Genomic DNA, 17699 nt, shown 5'->3' with positions numbered 1-17699 from the left:
ATCTGGTTAATTACATTCTTGTTTCATTTTGGAACAAAGATGTTGTGTTAATAAAGTTTATTTGAACTTCATTGTTTGGTTTAAAACAGTTTCTGGTGCTGTTCAGTTGATTATCAAAGTGAAGTGAACACAGAGCTCATTAGAGGCTGTTAGCATGCCCTTGCACACACACACACACACACACATACACACAGACACGCCCACACACATACACAGATACACAGTCTGCAGTAGCAGATTTATGGCTTTCTTTGTGTTTTGCTGTTTTTTGTCCTCAGTTGAACTCGACTGAATCTGAAAAGCCAGATTTTTGGTTTTCTGTTTTAATTTTCAAAGCTCATCGTGGCCACTAAACAAAGGTTGAAGTTCAAAGAAACAACACAAATATAAAAAAAACTTCTCTTTTTAACTTCAATAAATAAATCTGACTATGCTCAAATCAGACTTTCACCCCTGTATTTTACTGTACATGACTAACACTGTCAGGTTCCTCTCTGTTAAAAGGGAGTTTTTCGCTCCTCACTGTTGCCAAAGTGCTTGCTGGTAGAGGGTCAAATGATCGTTGGGGTTTTCTCTGTATTATTGCAGGGTCTTTACTAACAGAATGTTTTTTCTCTCCTTATTTTAGCAGCTGCTGGGGGCCTGGAGAAGGCGGATCTGTCCAAGGCAGAGAAAGTGACGGATGGGCAAGGGTTGAGCTGAGTGAACACGCCGATTAAATGTAGAGTCACAAAAATAAGAATAAAAAGTGTGAAAGAGAAAACACATTCATCTGCTGTGTGTCAAGGTGTTGCGCTGGAAAGGGTGGCCAAAGTGCTACAAGGGTTCAAGGTTCAAGGTTCTTTATTATTTGTCACATGCATAGTTATACAAGTATAACACACAGTGAAATGTAGCCTGACACGCTCCTCGACATGTGCAAAAATTGGGGGGGGGGGGTGTAGAGGAAGAACGTTATATATATATACACACATATAGTATATACACTGGGTGAATGTGCAGTAGTAGCAGCAAGCAGGTGAATTCTGTACATTAATATGAATAGACATCTGACTATTTTACAGGATAGACAATATAAACATATTTAAAATTAAAGGAATTGAAATGTACATTGTGCCTTGGTTTAGTGTCTGGAAGAGAGTCGTGTCTCAGTCAATTATAGATGATGTGAGAGGGCGGGTGTGTGTGTTTAGGGCACGGATGGCTTGGGGATAGAAGCTCCTCTTGAGTCTCTCTGTCCTTGCCCGGAAGATGCGGAACCTTCTACCAGATTGCAGAAGTTGGAACAGTTTGCTGCCAGGATGGGACGGGTCCTTCAGTATCTGCGCTGCTCTAGTCCGGCATCTCCTGGTGTAGGTGTCCTGAAGCGGGGGGAGAGCAATCCTGCAGCAGCGCTCTGCTGTACGGATCACTCTCTGGAGAGCTTTTTGGTCCTTCACACAGCTGTTCCCGAACCACGATGTCATGTTCTGTGTGAGGATGCTCTCCACAGCGCCTGTATAGAAAATCCTGAGGATCTTTGGAGAGACCCTGAACTTCTTCAGTTGTCGTAGGTGATACAGGCGCTGCCTAGCCTTTTTGGTCTGGAGCTGAATGTGGGCAGCCCATGTCAGGTCTGAGGAGATGTGGACACCAAGATACTTGAAGGACTGCACCCTCTCCACTGGAGCTCCATTGATGATAATGGGCTTGTAGTCTCTGTGCTGACCCCTTCTGAAGTCCACCACCAGCTCCTTGGTCTTGCTGACGTTCAGCTGGAGGTGGTTGTCCTGGCACCACGATGCCAGATTCTTCACTTCATCCATGTAGGCCACCTCATCGTTGTTGGAGATGGCACCCAACATCACTGTGTCGTCAGCAAACTTCACAATGGTATTGGAGCCATGGGTGGCCACACAGTCTGAAGTGTAGAGGGAGTAGAGCAGTGGCGAGAGGACACATCCCTGAGGTGCTCCTGTGTTGATGGTGATGCTGTTGGAGAAGCACCTGCCCACCCTCACCACCTGAGTTCTGCCAGTGAGGAAGTCCAACACCCATGCACACAGACGGCTGTTAAGTCCCAGATCCCTGAGCTTTGTGAACAGTCTGCAGGGCACTATTGTGTTAAACGCTGAACTGTAATCAACAAACAGCATTCGCACATAGTTACCCTGTTTCTTGTCCACGTGGCTGAGAGTGGTGTGTAGGACGTGGGCGATGGCATCCTCTGTGGATCTGTTGGATCTGTAGGCGAACTGCAGCGGATCTGTGGTGTCTGGGATGGAGGAGGAGATGATGTTCTTCAGCAGCCTCTCAAACACCTTCATTACTACCGAGGTCAGTGCAACTGGCCGGTAATCGTTCAGGGATGAGGGTTTGCTGTTCTTGGGCACAGGGATGATGGTGGATCTTTTGAAGCATGTGGGGACCACAGACTTCGCCAGGGACTCGTTGAAGATGTAAGTGAACACACCTGCTAGCTGGTCAGCACAGCAGCGCAGCAGACGGCCGGTGATGCCGTCTGGCCCCGCCGCTTTCCTTGTGTTCACTCTCCTCAGTGCCGCTCGGACGTCATGCTCCGTGATGCTGGTCACCGGTCTCTCGCTGATGACGTCACTGTCCTCGGTAGTCAGGCGGTAGATAGCATTAGCCGCCTGGCTAACCTCGAAACGGGCGTAGAACCGATTCAGCTCGTTGGTGAATGCAGAGTCGGCGTTGATCGGCGCAGTGTCCCTGGCTTTGTAGTCCATAATGGTGCGTAGTCCGTGCCACATACTCCGTGTGTCGCCCTGGTGGAAGCGGGACTCCACACGTTCCCGGTACCTGCGTTTGGCATCTCTCACCGCGCGCCGCACGCCGTATGAGGCCGCTTTGTAGGCGCTCATATCGCCAGTGGCGAGACCCGCGTTGTAGGAGGCGGTCCTGGCGTTTACTGCAGTGCGGATCGATCTGTCCATCCACGGTTTCTGGTTTGGGAATGTGGTGACTCTCGCAGTGGGGATAATCTCCTCCGCTAGCATATTGACGAAGCATACTGCTACTTCCGTAAACTCGTTGATGTCGACTGCGCATGCTCTGAACATGTCCCAGTCTACGTCGTTGAGTGCGTCCTGTAGCGTAGCTTCTGATTGGGCAGTCCACCGTTTTACTTCCTTCGTGGTCACGTCTTCCCTCCGTATGCTTTGTTTATACTGGGGAATGAGGAAGATGGCGTTGTGGTCAGACTTCCCAACAGCCGGGTGTGGTAAACATGCTGGTAAAAGTTTGGCATGATTTGTCTGAGGTTCGCTTTGTTAAAGTCTCCTGCTACAATGAGGGCTGCGCCCGGGTCCTTGTTACAATAACTTTAGCTATTCTAACTACTGCTAGCTTGAAGGCCTGCGGTACTTAGCCGATTAATAGAGGTAGGTTGATCATATTTAAGATTGAAGCATTAATTAATGGTAGGACTGATAAAGGTAGGGGTCTAACAGACATGTTGATGGTTTGGAGGAAGGAATTACTGAAGTTATATCAGAAGTGTCAGGGTTAGTGCTGTGGCAGGCAGGACGAGGACCCAATTGCTGGACTCAGAACACAAGAGGGGTAAACTAAGAGAGGAAACAAAAACCTAACACAGGAAACTAGAAACTAAGATCTAAGAGTGTAGGAAACTAGAACCTGGGAAACTAGAAATGAGGAGACAAATGAACATTAAGACAAAGGAGACTAGATGTGAAACGTAGAATACAGAGGAAGAACAGTAACCTAGGGATTAGAAACTATTAAAGCACAAGCAGAACCATGAACAACAATAAATCAAAGAATATTAATTAAACCTGAAACAGTGTGTGACCAAAAGATCAACTGGAGAAAAAAAATCTAAATAAATATCAATGGCATTGAAAGCAGCTGTACATTATGTTGTGTCTGTGAGATTGTTATGAGTTTTCTCTAATGCTTAAAATTTTATTTGTGAAGCCATTTCTAGTTAATGTTAAAAGAATGGTTCTCTCAATAGTGTTCTGACTTTTTGTCAGCCTGGCTAGAGTGCTATTGGCCATTTATTTTACATGAATTTCTTTCTTCCTAATTATGTCCCTTCATCTATTTTCTTACCATATTAATTTTACCTTCCTCTGTCTTTTCCTCACTCTTTTATTGGGACTGCTGTTCCTCATCCAGCACTTCTTCATAGCTAATGTTAGCAACAGCTGCCTCTTGTGATGGCAAGGGCTTTATATTAGTTGTTGTTGGTGCTACTGTTGACTATGCAGCTGCTAAAGTTACATGTTTCTGCATCTGTTTCTAGTTTCTTTCTTTCTCTCAGCTTTTCAGCTTTTCAACCACTTCAACACTACAGTCTGTTGTACAAAGTACACAAGTACAACGGGAAGTTAGGTAAGGAGCCAGTTGTGGTAAGAGATTTGATTGGGCAAACCATTGTCAGTATTAAGAATGAAGCCTGTACCCTGTGTAATTATATATTTGGCCAGATTTCTAGAAATAGGAGCTGCTCCATCAAAGTTGGAATGTTTCTGCTTAATTAGACCCAGTTTTCACTAGAAAGTTTCTGAATTAAAAAGCTCACCTTTTTTTTCAGTCCTGGTGTGCTGACTGTAAGCTCGTCTGGAATCTGGTGCAACTAGGTTCCAGAAGTGTGACTAGCTGGCTGCATGGATGAATTCATGACTCATGAGGATAATTCACAGTAAATAAAATGTTTTCACAGAGACCACGCCTACCACACAGTTATTGCCAAATCTGTAGTCAGCTACTCTGACATCATGTTTGCATAATCAGCACTGCAGGATAACTATATTTGTTCACCCACACTGTGAGCGCCTGCTCTTTGTTTTAACAGAGCTAGCACTCTTTCATGCTGCAACAGTGGTCATGTTAAAGCTTACAAGGAGTGTCTCAAAGTCAAACAAGTTCATTCTTTCACTTCTTTTGAACACTGGAACTCAGAACTCATTGTAACCATTTAAAATTATAAAACAACTTTTGGATAGAGGGAGAGCAGGTCATCTAACAATTGAAAGGTTGGTAGTTTGATCTCCAGCTAGGGCAACTACTGAACTCTGAGTGTGCGTGAATGTAAGATACCTTGCTTAGACACTTACTATACAAGTACCAGTCCAGCCAAAAAAATAGTTTCTATACAGATTCATAGTCAAAGGAGCTTGCAAAGAAAAGCGTCTGGACTTATTTAAGTTGCTTGAAGACGTTTCACCTCTCATCCGAGAAGCTTCTTCAGTTCTAAGGTCAAATGGTGGGGAGTCCCAGATTTAAACCTAGTGGGAGTATCCCTCCACAGAGGGACAAAAGGATCCCCTGATGATCCTCTAATCCCCTGAGCCAAGGTGTGAAACTGGGTGTGGGTCCCAATCAGGGTTTCGGGTGTGCTCATTGTGAAACCTGGCCCCACCTTATCATGCGAATTCCTGAGGGCAGAAATGAATATACAGATTCATAAAAAGATCTAAAAACAAAAGATCAACAATACAGACGTGAAGAGGAAAAGAAGACGCTCTTTGTTTTTGTGGTCCAACCGGTTCATGTCTGAGGACATATTCATTCCAGACACACACATGCTCACACACACATCTCTGTACATTTCCTGGTGGAACAGTTAGACGTGGTTACAATGCTTTGTCTCAGCGTTACGTTTCAAACGTTGGTGCTGCGATAACAATCAGCTCAGAGTAATTTAATGCTGATCAGACGAAAGCACGAGGAGTTGAAGTTGAGAAAACATGAAAAAACATTCTGCAAGGAGAAACGAGTTAAAGGCTTCATTAACTGGAGTTCAGTCCAAGGGTCATTTAAAGGAAAACACACAGGAAGCAGAAGCTCTGAGACCACCACTTTGGTTTCATTATGAACAATAAGTGAATGCTGTTCTGTTCTAACCCTGCATCTCTTTGCTTTTCGTGCTGATTCACCACAGGGTCTAGAATAATTTGGATTTAATTCTGTGCTCTGAATGTAAACAGGGCACTTTTAAAGAAGCTCAAAGTGAGTCTGTGCAGATGCCCAGGTGATCGGAGGAGGGAGCAGAGGAGGAGGAGGAGGAAGAGGAGGAGTATAAAAAGCTGCTGCTCTCTTTCAGTCGAGTTTAAATACACTTAAGTTTCACCTGATCAGAGCTTCCATCAACCTGCGGATTACCGACATGCTGCAGCGGTGAGTTCATTCTTTAGCTACACATGAGCCTGCTGGGTCAAGACTGTCTTCAAACTTTGAACCGCTTTAAATGGTTTCACAAAGCTCAAGAGGCACTCCTGCTCTCTGCCTGGAAAAAATCATGAAGCTGATGACTCAGAGTTTTTCAAGAGCTCCTTTTCAACCTTTGATCTGATTCACATTGTACAGTAACAAAGAGAGGTGAAATAATTTCAAAGTCAACTACAGCGTGAAGTCTGGCTCTGTGTGGTGCTGCTGTCTGAGTTCAGGCCGTGTTCGGTTGTTTGCTGGCTGAATAAATCCTGTTTCCTCTCACCAACAGTAACACACTGATCCTTAAAGGTTCTCCGCGCTGGCTCGCTATATGTTGGTAAAGAATAGATGCTTTGTGTGTTTCTGAGGAGGAGACACAAAGGAGCCCAGTCATTTAACCTGAGATTGATCACCTGGCATTCATCACTTCATGTTCTTTAGTTTCTTTCCTGCAGTTGTGTTGAGAGAGAAGTCCTAAAATTATGGCTTTTGATTAGATTTCCTGATAAATCTGTCCCTATTCTGGGTTCAGATTTACGTTTAGCTTTAAATTTCCATTTAGACTATTAGCAAAAACATCGAAAACATGTCAAAACCACAGCAACCGATTCATCGAAAAGCTTTTGTTCTTCATGTTTTTACCAAGATAGTCAAATTATGCAAACAGGCTGCAGTCAAATCACACTTTGCAACGAAAATTGTGTGTGTGTGTGTGTGTGTGTGTGTGTGTGTGTGTGTGTTTTGCAGGTCAACTGTGTTGCTGCTCTTTGCGCTTGTTGCTGTTTCACTTGCAGCTCCAGTCCAGAGTAAGCCATGACATCATTATCATCATATCATTAATCAATCACGTTTATCAGTCTGTATTTTCATATGAAATTATAATTATTTAACAATTCAAGTGTTTTTACAGATTTATTTTACAGATTGAATTAACTGTAGTGACCTAATTAAGGGTCATTAGTATTAAAAGCCCGTAGTCATCAGTTATGATTTTACATGTGGCATGTTTGATATGAAACATGTGGTCAGTGTGTCTGATGTCATCATTTCTTTTCCTTCCAGAGAGAAACTCAGAAGATGGTAAATATAAGGTCGCTTGCATTAGTTAAAGATTTGACCTTTGATCCTGCCGTTTCAAAAACAATTCAATTTAAATCAGTGTTCAGTCTGTGTCCGAGGTGGTGAGTGGTGGCTGGAGTACCACCTACAGACCTCAGAGGTCGATATATGAAAGTGGTTTTTTTTTTTCTGTTCCAGAGAGAATTCTGCCTCTGTTGGAGCACCTGAATGGTAGTGCGCGCACACACACACACACACACATGCACACACACACACGCACACACACACACGCACACACACACACACACACACACACGCACACACACACACTATTGTTCATTCTGTTGATTTTGTTTTTAGGTGGCAGGACAAGTGAACCTGTCACAACAGAGCCAGGTAACAATACAACACACACTTCACATTGTTTACACTTCACACTAGAGACACACACACACACACACACACACACACATACATAATTATTTTTCTGTTTCCTCAGATGTTCATGAAAGTGAAGAGCAAACTGAAGGTAACTTTTCTATTCATCTTTCTGCTTAGCTGTTTGCTTACCTGTCCGTGTGCTTACCTGTCCTTTGCTTCCTCTCTCTCTCTCTGTGCTTCAGCTCCTTCAGTTGATGCCACTGGGTCACCAGGTCAGTGGAGGAGGGAGTGTAATTTTTTTTTCATTCTTAATTTAAAATAAATCTTATCCAGATTACAGCTGTGATTCAGTTCATCATTGCATCGCTTAATCCAAACTCTACCATGTTTTTTCTGTATATTGATTCAGATGTCAGCGATGAAGGTGTTGCCATGACTGACAGCGATGAAGGTGAGATGAAGGTTTTAGGAGCAGGTCTACTGTTTTATGTCCAGACAAAGAAGGAGGAATGAGAATCTGCACATCTGGTCAGACACAAACGCAGCTGACTGATCCTCTGGCTCAGCGTAGAGCTGTGACAGAGGCTTTATATGCCCAATCCTGCACATCACAGCGGGGCATACAAAAGTATTCGGCCCCTTGAACTTTCCCACATTTTGTCACATTACAGCCACAAACATGAATCAATGTTATTGGAATTCCACGTGAAAGACCAACACAAAGTGGTGTACACGTGAGAAGTGGAATGAAAATCATACATGATTCCAAACATTTTTTATAAATAAATAACTGCAAAGTGGGGTGTGCGTAATTATTCAGCCCCCTGAGTCAATACTTTGTAGAACCACCTTTTGCTGCAATTACAGCAGCCAGTCTTTTAGGGTCTGTCTCTACCAGCTTTGCACATCTAGAGCCTGAAATCTTTGCCCATTCTTCTTTGCAAAACAGCTCCAGCTCAGTCAGATTAGATGGACAGCGTTTGTGAACAGCAGTTTTCAGATCTTGCCACAGATTCTCGATTGGATTTAGATCTGGACTTTGACTGGGCCGTTCTAACACATGGATATGTTTTGTTTTAAACCATTCCATTGTTGCCCTGGCTTTATGTTTAGGGTCGTTGTCCTGCTGGAAGGTGAACCTCCGCCCCAGTTTCAAGTCTTTTGCAGACTCCAAGAGGTTTTCTTCCAAGATTGCCCTGTATTTGGCTCCATCCATCTTCCCATCAACTCTGACCAGCTTTCCTGTCCCTGCTGAAGAGAAGCACCCCCAGAGCATGATGCTGCCACCACCATATCTGACAGTGGGGATGGTGTGTTCAGAGTGATGTGCAGTGTTAGTTTTCTGCCACACATAGCGTTTTGCATTTTGGCCAAAAAGTTCCATTTTGGTCTCATCTGACCAGAGCAGCTACTTCCACATGTTTGCTGTGTCCCCCACATGGCTTGTGGCAAACTGCAAACGGGACTTCTTATGGTTTTCTGTTAACAATGGTTTTCTTCTTGCCACTCTTCCATAAAGGCCAACTTTGTGCAGTGCACGACTAATAGTTGTCCTATGGACAGATTCCCCCACCTGAGCTGTAGATCTCTGCAGCTCGTCCAGAGTCACCATGGGCCTCTTGGCTGCATTTCTGATCAGCGCTCTCCTTGTTCGGCCTGTGAGTTTAGGTGGACGGCCTTATCTTGGCAGGTTTACAGTTGTGCCATATTGCATCCATTTCTGAATGATCGCTTGAACAGTGCTCCGTGGGATGTTAAAAGCTTGGGAAATCTTTCTGTAGCCTAAGCCTGCTTTAAATTTCTCAATAACTTTATCCCTGACCTGTCTGGTGTGTTCTTTGGACTTCATGGTGTTGTTGCTCCCAATATTGGGTGGCTGTAGCTCAGTTGGTAGAGCAGGTCGTCTACTGATTGGAAGGTTGGTGGTTCGATTCCTGGCTTCACCTAGTCCGCATGCCATATATCCTTGGGCAAGATATTAACCCCAAATTGTTCTCCGATGTATCCATCGGAGTGTGAATGTTACTTAGAAAGCACTTAGAACAATATGCTTGTGTGAATGCACAAGTTGTGTAAAGTGCTTTGAGTGCTCAGAAGAGTAGAAAAGCGCTATATAAGAACAAGTCCATTTACCAATATTCTCTTAGACAACCTCTGAGGCTGTCACAGAGCAGCTGTATTTGTACTGACATTAGATTACACACAGGCGCACTCTATTTAGTCATTAGCACTCATCAGGCAATGTCTATGGGCAACTGACTGCATTCAGACCAAAGGGGGCTGAATAATTACGCACACCCCACTTTGCAGTTATTTATTTGTAAAAAATGTTTGGAATCATGTATGATTTTCGTTCCACTTCTCACGTGTGCACCACTTTGTATTGGTCTTTCACGTGAATTCCAATAAAATTGATCCATGTTTGTGGCTGTAATGTGACAAAATGTGGGAAAGTTCAAGGGGGCCGAATACTTTTGCAAGCCACTGTAAGATGCCAGCAGGCAGTGCATAAATAGAGCGCAGAGGAAGCAGAAGCAGGAAGCAGATGGAGATGGCTATAATCAGATGTAGCTATATGAAATAAAAGCAACATCAGGAAGAAGGAACACAAAAAGTTGGGATGAACTCTAGAAGATGTGAAGGGTGAAGGTAACTGTGGTCTCAGTGGTAATCAGAGCACTCTGTACAGTGACATCAAAGCTAGGCAAGTGGATCCAGCAGATCCCAGGAACAACATCTGAGATCTCTGTCCAGAAGAGTGCAAACCTAGGTACAGCAACGATACTGTGCAGGACCCTCAAGCTCCAAGGCCTCTGGTAGAGGACTCAAGCTTGAAAGGCTAGACCTCCTGCTGGGATGAAAGGGTTTGTTTTTTTTACCTGAGATTTTTTTTTTTAACTCATTAATTACTGTGTGTGTGTTCACCTATCTGTCTATGGGACTGCTGTAGCAGGAGGTAGAGCAGATCATCTACTAATGGGAAGGTCAGTGGCTTGATCCCTGGCTGCTCCAGTCTCTATGCCAAATATCCTTGGCCAAGATACTAATCCCAAGTTGCTCTCCATTCGCATTATGAATGTGTGTGAATGTTCAATACAAAGCACTTAAGGATGAGCATGTTTATGTGAACATGTGAATGTTTTAAGGGGTTCCAGGAGAGTAGAAAGGCTCTATACAAGAATCAGTCCATTTAACATTCTGTGTGTTTCAGCTCCTTCAGTTGATGCCACTGAGCCACCAGGTCAGTGAGTGTAATAAAGCTGATTTTAACTTAAAATCCACTTTGAAGTCTGAATTAATCAAATAATTACCCAGATTTTGTTCTCACTCTGTTTCTTTCATGTAAGGTGGTTCAGACATCAGTGATGAAGCTGATGTTACAGCTGACAGCAATGAAGGTGAGAGGAGACAGTCTGTTGTTTCATGCTGAGACACAAATGATGAAACACACACAAAGCATCACTCAAGTTTTATTTATATCTTGCTCAGGTGACGTTAAAGATTCTCCTGAAGAAACTGAAGGTAATGTTTTCACCTCTCTGTCCAGCTGACTACAACCCAGTAAAGCATGGAAATCTCTTCATATTTGTTGGTGGGTTTGGCTTAAGCATGCAGGAAGGAGTTAGTTTTGAAATGTTGCTTAAAATGTCACAAAGCACAAAGAATCTACTTTGTACACGTCTTTACACATGTTTATCTCCATAGATGCTGCAGAACAGTCAAATGGTAAATATTTTCTTGTCTTTAGTTTTCTTAAACTTTCTTAAACTTGATGGACTGAGACTGAGAGCAAGCAAGCAAGCTGAGAGATGAAGGAAGTTAAATTTTTCTAAAAACATACAAGGAAAAACATTTTTACCTTTGTTTCTGATCCTTCAGAGGAGACTGATACACAAGGTTAGGGCGTGGTTTGGTTTTTAAAAATAGCACACTGGAGGAATGAGGAACAAATAGAAAATCAATGTGATAGACACCAAAGCGTTAAAGGGATGATAACAGTCAGCAATAAAGACTGTTCCTCCTAAAAGCAGGACATGCTTCACACGTCTCTGTTTAACCTCCTTTGACTCTTTGTGTTGTTTAATTTCAAACTGTTCCGGAGTAACTACTGTATTGTAATTGTATATGCTACTATTTTTAACTTGTGTAAGATATTTTAACAGAAAAGTAGTTTATCATCATAAGAAAAGCTACTCCAAACTACTCCTGTATTCATTAATTTGGCTGTGAAAGCGCTTAGACATAGAAACGAGAGTTTGTAAGAATGGATGTGAATGGGTGAATAAGTTGTGTTGAGTGTTGGGAAAGTTACTTTTCAAATGTATTCCACTACAGATTACAGAATACATGGCCCAAAATGTAGTTTGTGACATATTCCATTAAGTTACTCAATATCTGTAAAGTATTCTCAACATTATGGATTACTTGATATGTTGTCATGCTTTTTACAACTACATGAATGTACTATTGCTGTGTGATTTATTACTATTACTAAAGGCTACTTGCCACCCAGCTAACATCGTTAGCTGCCATTAGCTGAGGTTAATTCATAGACTGCAAACTGTTAGACTTGATGGATAGCATTAACAGCCTGCTAACTGGAAGTAATCATGTGCAGTTCTGAAAGCAATATCAACTAGATTTTTAAACCTAATATAAGATGAGTAACAGTAGGGTGGACATTAGGCAAGGCTGCACTTTTTGCAGTGATCTCATATAGAAAAAGAAAATTCTGTATCAGTAATATGTTTTCTTTCTGTCTGCTTCCAGAGCTGCACATGATTATTTGCAGCTAGCAGGTTGTAATGCAGCCTTCAGTAATAGTAATAAATCACACAGCAATAGTACATCAAATATACTACAAGGTAGTTGCAGTATGCTAACATCAGTTTTTAAAAAAGAACTTACTTCCAGATGTTTCTTTAGGTTGAAGTCTTTTGACGCTGAGAGCAGTTTGGTTGTTGGCAAACAGAGTTTCCCCATATGGAAAAGAAATAGTAAAAACTTATATTCTTCAAGGGGTCTTATATCTGTTTTCACTCTTGTATGCTTTTCATACAAGTTTCACACAAGACAGATACAAACTTTATAAGATTTATATATATCTTTTCCATATGGGTTGCATTGAACGCTCAGATTTCACCCATTCCTTTCTTCTTTAAACGTGAAGTGGTGTCGGAATTTCCAAGTAAGAAATGAATTCCTGCCCGTGCACTGCTGGTTCGGTTGTGCTGGCTCCAGGTCCACTGTGTAACTGACACCACCAACATTAACAGGACACGTACATTAGAGCTTCTTATTGCATGTTTTGTTTGGGTTTAGGACAATGCGTGGAATTACCAAAATTAGAGAGGGGATAGCCAAACATATGAAACAGGTAATGACTGCCGTGTAATCCATTTATTTCAACAAAGTAACTGTGTTCTAATTATCACCTATTTAAGCAGTAACTGTAACGGAAAACAGTTACTCATATTTTGTATTTAAAAACGTAAAGCTGGTACATGGATTCCGTTACTCCCCAACAATATGCGTTGACTAAAGCACTTTGAGTGTTCCAGTAGAGTAGAAAAGTGCTGTATAAGAACCACACCTTTTCCCATTTAACAAACTTGAGTAGTGTAGTGCATCTGTAGCTGCTGGAAAGTTGTTAACAAGTAAAATTCTGAAGGGGTCCTGGTCTGTGCCGACTATGTCATTGATATGTCAGCCACAGAAATGTGCATGTCAAGGTTCACTTTACTTCTAAGCCAAATGCCAGTCTCGTCAATTTTAGGAAGTCAGCAATAAAAAGCTCATTTATTAATTTATTAATATGATGATTATTAATATGAGTATATCTGAGCAATTAACAACTCAGAGCTGGCACACATTACCTGGTGGGATGATCATCAGGTCTGTCAATCATTAAGAAATGAGGGAGTGCAGCATGAAGCAAAACCAGTCCAGCATGTGTCCTCCTTCCAACCTTTGGGTGACGTCCTCAGGAAGTGTTTTAAATGATGAGGAGTGTTACAGCTCTTATTGAAGCAGAATCCATGATTCATAACAAAGTTTTTTTTTACTTTCTGTGTAAGCACAGTTGTAGGACAATGAGCTTATTCCTCATGTTCATCACAGACATAATTATTATCTGCAATCCACAGAGACTGCAGAGTCTGTGCCCGAAAACAGCGCCGACACCAGCACGGAGTCTGAGCCAGCACCTAATGGTGACAAAGAAGATGGGGGGGAGGCATTGAGTGATGAAGAGCAGGAAGTGAAGGAGAAGGGAGATGAAACGAGTGAAAAAGATACCAGTGAGGAGGAGGAGGGGGGGGAGGTGGTGCCTATCATAGAAGAGGACAGCAAAGAGGAAACTCCAGCTGAAGAAGACAGCCAAATGAATAACAGTGAGATTGAAGACATGGTGGAGATAGAGGAGAAAGAGGCTGAGGAGGAAGAAACAGAAGAGGAGAATGAGGAGGAGTTCAAAGAAGTGGAGGAGGAGAAGGAGGAAAAAGAGAACGATAATCAGGATGAGCTAGGGGAGGATAAGCAGGATGAGCTAGGGGAGGAGAAAGAGGAGGAGGATGAGCTAGAGGAGGATAAGGAGGAGGACGAGTCAGAGGAGGAGGAGCTAGAGAAGGAAAATGAAGAGAAAGAGCAAGATGGGGATAAAGAGGAGGATGAGGCAGAAGAGGAGAAGGAAGAGTTAGATAATGAAAAGGAAGAGAAAGAGGAAGATATGGATGAGAAGGAGGAGCAGCGGGAGGAACTGGAGGAAGGAAATGAGGAGGAGCAAGAGATAAAGGAGGAGGAAGAGGAGGAGGAGGATTTCAAGGATGAATCTGAAAATGCAGATACTGAAGAACCTGATGAAATTGATGATGGTCTGGACTCCACTGAAGGTAAAAAATGATGAACTGGTGTGATTTATGTCACAAATTCATGTGGTCCCAAACAACAATCAGAAAATCCAGAGTGAAAAATCAGAGGCTGACAACGAAAACACTCTTGAAGAGTTCAAAGACCAACTTAAAGAATTTGAAGTCATTAATAGACAAAGATTTAAGATGCTAATGAAGGAAAACATTCACACAGATATTAGATGAGTTTCATTTGAACATCTCAACTGGGATTAGAGGAAGCAGACAATAAGACTAAAAGTTCAGATGAAGGGAGCCACAGGTTCTTAATTCTTATTCTTGTTACAGCAACACCTGCTGGTGAACTGGACCAATCAGATGATGCCACCCCCGTCACCAAACAGGGTAAATTTCATATCACATCTGCAGCCAATCACATTTCAGACAGAGTCAAATCTACTTCTTCTCTGAGAAGCACAAAGTGGAAACATGAAGTGTTTTACATCTTGTTGAAGTAAAAATGAACATCTGTGTTTTCTTGTAGCTACCAGTTAGATGCTTCGCCTCTGAGCTGTGGGAGCTCAGCAACTGCAGGTACCACACCATATTGTTTTCACTGATGGAGACAAACCTCTCCATAATCACAGATTATAGGAAAACACATGGGACCTATTTAAGTTCTCCGAAGCCCAGAGTATCCTTTTCCTATAAAACATAGGAGTAGATCCTGAAAATGTTCATGCTAAAGGAACCATACATTAACAAACCAGATGGTGACATATCTTGAGAAAAATAAGTGCATTTTCAACAATAATGTGTCATTTCTTTCATGTAGTCAATCTAACGTTATTAAATGCTCATTAGAATCTAAGTGCTAGAGTATGTCTTATACTAGTTATACTAGTACTAAATTTAACTTCCTTTGACTCCAAAAATAATGTGTACAGATTAGAAAAAAACTTTACTTTTCTACTGACATCATTTGGAGACCTCTGACTCGTTTTTCACCAATTCAAGGAACATTTTTTTAATTTTGTTTTCACGAAAGTGTGACTGTTTGCAGCTTCTATAGATGTGATGTTTGCTTTTAGAGTGTTGATGGAGAGAACTATAGAGAAGGTTGGTGTTCGCTGTGTCTTTGTGGATCACCAGCTGCTGAGAGTAGCTATGGTACTGCATGAGGAAGTATGTGTAGGGAAGGATGGTGGTGCAGGACATTTATGAGGACAGAGGGTGACAGGTGAGTTCAAGGTAGGGGTGGGATTACATCAGGTCTGCCCTGAGCCCTTCTTGTTTACTGTGGTGATGGACAGGCTAAGGGATGAGAACATGGACCTCCCAATGCAATCCTCTACCTGCTCCCTTGAGCCTCTTCTCTCCAGGTATGCCTCTGCAGAGAGAAGGAAAGTGAGTAAAACCAAGGCAAGAATACATGTGAATGAGAGGGAGACATGTAAGGAATACAGACAGTGAAGGCAGATGAGTTTAAATACCTGGGCTTAGTGGTCCAAAGAAAGGTGAAGAAGAGAGTGCAGATAGGGTCGAGACAAGCATCAGGGGCGATTTGTGACAGAGCATAGCAGCAGCAATGAAAGGGAAGGTTTCGAAGATAGTAGTGAGACCTGCTGTGATGGATGGTTTGGAGTTAAAGATATTAGGATGAGCAGGATGGATTAGAAATCAATGAGAGAGTGGATATATCGGATAAAGGATGATGAAGTTGAAGCTATAGGAAGAAAAGAGGAAGACCTCAGAGGAGGTTTGTGGGTGTAGTAAATTGGGGCATGCAGAGGGCTGATGTGACAGAGGAGGATATAGGGATAGGAGGAGAATGAGCACCTGATAGAGAAGGAAAAGGGGAGTGGAGTGGCTGCAGGCCATATGTAATAATTGTTACTGTGAAGAGTCCATCCCAGATAGACTTGAATCAGTCACTGAGCAGTGAAGCAGTATGAAGTGAACCGAGGTTTTCTGTGCTGTTTCCTGACAGAGCCAAGCCCACAGCCTCCACAGTGGAATCCAGCTGCCATGACTTCAACAACCTAAACTGCATGAATTTCAACGTTCAGCCAACTGTTGTTTCCTCTCCCCATTTTCTAGCAGTGTCTGTTTTAACCTCTGGCTTCTTTGGTTTTCTCAGATTAAAAAAGGAAATGTCTTTCACCTGCTGACTGTCTTCTTTTCTGCCATGTGTCTCTCTTTCCAGCTTCTTGTCTGCAGAAATATTAAATCAGCTGCTGAGCTCAGATCTGTTTTGTGTGTCTGATTTCACACATTAACATGTACATAAGTCCCTCTTTAATTTACAGAGAATGTTTTTAAGGACGTGAAAAACCAGTCAGTGGTGTATACAGAGGAACTGCTAATAAAGTTTGAATTGTCGAAACCTCATCGACTCTTTCTTCCAACAGTCAGCATGCTTCCCTGAACCAGTAATGACGTGATTTCAGTCACACATTTTTATCATAAAATGTGACGTTATTGTTCAGAAGCTGGAGCAGAACTGAGATCGGAAAGGACCAACAAGTGTGTGCTTTATTCATTATTTAGAAAAATAACTGATGACTGGCGGCTCATGTGGTAGAGCAGGGTTCAAGGTTCTTTATTTGTCACATGCATAGTTATACAAGTATAACACACAGTGAAATGTAGCCTGACACGCTCCTCGACATGTGCAAAAATTGGGGGGGGGGGGCTGTAGAGGAAGAACATAATATATATATATATATATATATATATATATATATATATATATATATATATATATATATAGTATATACATTGGGTGAATGTGCAGTAGTAGCAGCAAGCAGGTGAATTCTGTACATTAATATGAATAGACATCTGACTATTTTACAGGATAGACAATATAAACATATTTAAAATTAAAGGAATTGAAATGTACATTGTGCCTTGGTTTAGTGTCTGGAAGAGAGTCGTGTCTCAGTCAATTATAGATGATGTGAGAGGGCGGGTGTGTGTGTTTAGGGCACGGATGGCTTGGGGATAGAAGCTCCTCTTGAGTCTCTCTGTCCTTGCCCGGAAGATGCGGAACCTTCTACCAGAATGCAGAAGTTGGAACAGTTTGTTGCCAGGATGGGACGGGTCCTTCAGTATCTGCGCTGCTCTAGTCCGGCATCTCCTGGTGTAGGTGTCCTGAAAGCGGGGGGAGAGCAATCCTGCAGCAGCGTTCTGCTGTACGGATCACTCTCTGGAGAGCTTTTTGGTCCT

The 17699-nt window shown here is 42.4% G+C and overlaps 1 protein-coding gene across 3 annotated transcripts; it reads left to right on the top strand.

Moving 5' to 3' along the window:
- The first annotated feature begins 6065 nt into the window (after nucleotides 1-6065).
- stm (starmaker) lies at nucleotides 6066-16714 on the top strand. Of its 3 annotated transcripts, XM_085446363.1 has the most exons (16): nucleotides 6067-6147; nucleotides 6928-6986; nucleotides 7243-7260; nucleotides 7438-7470; nucleotides 7600-7635; nucleotides 7739-7768; nucleotides 7863-7892; nucleotides 8030-8071; nucleotides 10832-10861; nucleotides 10968-11018; nucleotides 11110-11142; nucleotides 11326-11346; nucleotides 13767-14510; nucleotides 14817-14873; nucleotides 15013-15062; nucleotides 16459-16714. In XM_085446363.1, the coding sequence occupies exons 1-15, from the start codon at nucleotides 6137-6139 to the stop codon at nucleotides 15021-15023; spliced, it is 1206 nt and encodes a 401-aa protein (XP_085302489.1). In that variant the 5' UTR covers nucleotides 6067-6136; the 3' UTR covers nucleotides 15024-15062; nucleotides 16459-16714. The 3 variants fall into 3 exon arrangements, with proteins under 3 accessions (XP_085302490.1, XP_085302489.1, XP_085302491.1); XM_085446364.1 differs by lacking the exon at nucleotides 11326-11346 and having other exon boundaries at nucleotides 6066-6147; XM_085446365.1 differs by lacking the exon at nucleotides 7600-7635.
- The last annotated feature ends 985 nt before the right edge of the window (nucleotides 16715-17699 follow it).

Source organism: Copadichromis virginalis, linkage group LG22 (assembly GCF_057382275.1).
Source record: "Copadichromis virginalis isolate Kocher_CV1m ecotype Utaka linkage group LG22, C_Virginalis_male_GT1.1, whole genome shotgun sequence".
Classification (NCBI taxonomy): Eukaryota; Metazoa; Chordata; class Actinopteri; order Cichliformes; family Cichlidae; genus Copadichromis; species Copadichromis virginalis.
This window is presented reverse-complemented; position numbering and strand designations above follow the sequence as displayed.

What these genes read in the sequence shown, in the direction of transcription:
- stm (XM_085446363.1), top strand. An exon ending in TACAGCTGACAGCAATGAAG is followed by an intron (nt 11,019 to 11,109) that starts GTGAGAGGAGAC and finishes TATCTTGCTCAG; the next exon opens with GTGACGTTAAAGATTCTCCT. An exon ending in TGGTCTGGACTCCACTGAAG is followed by an intron (nt 14,511 to 14,816) that starts GTAAAAAATGAT and finishes TTCTTGTTACAG; the next exon opens with CAACACCTGCTGGTGAACTG.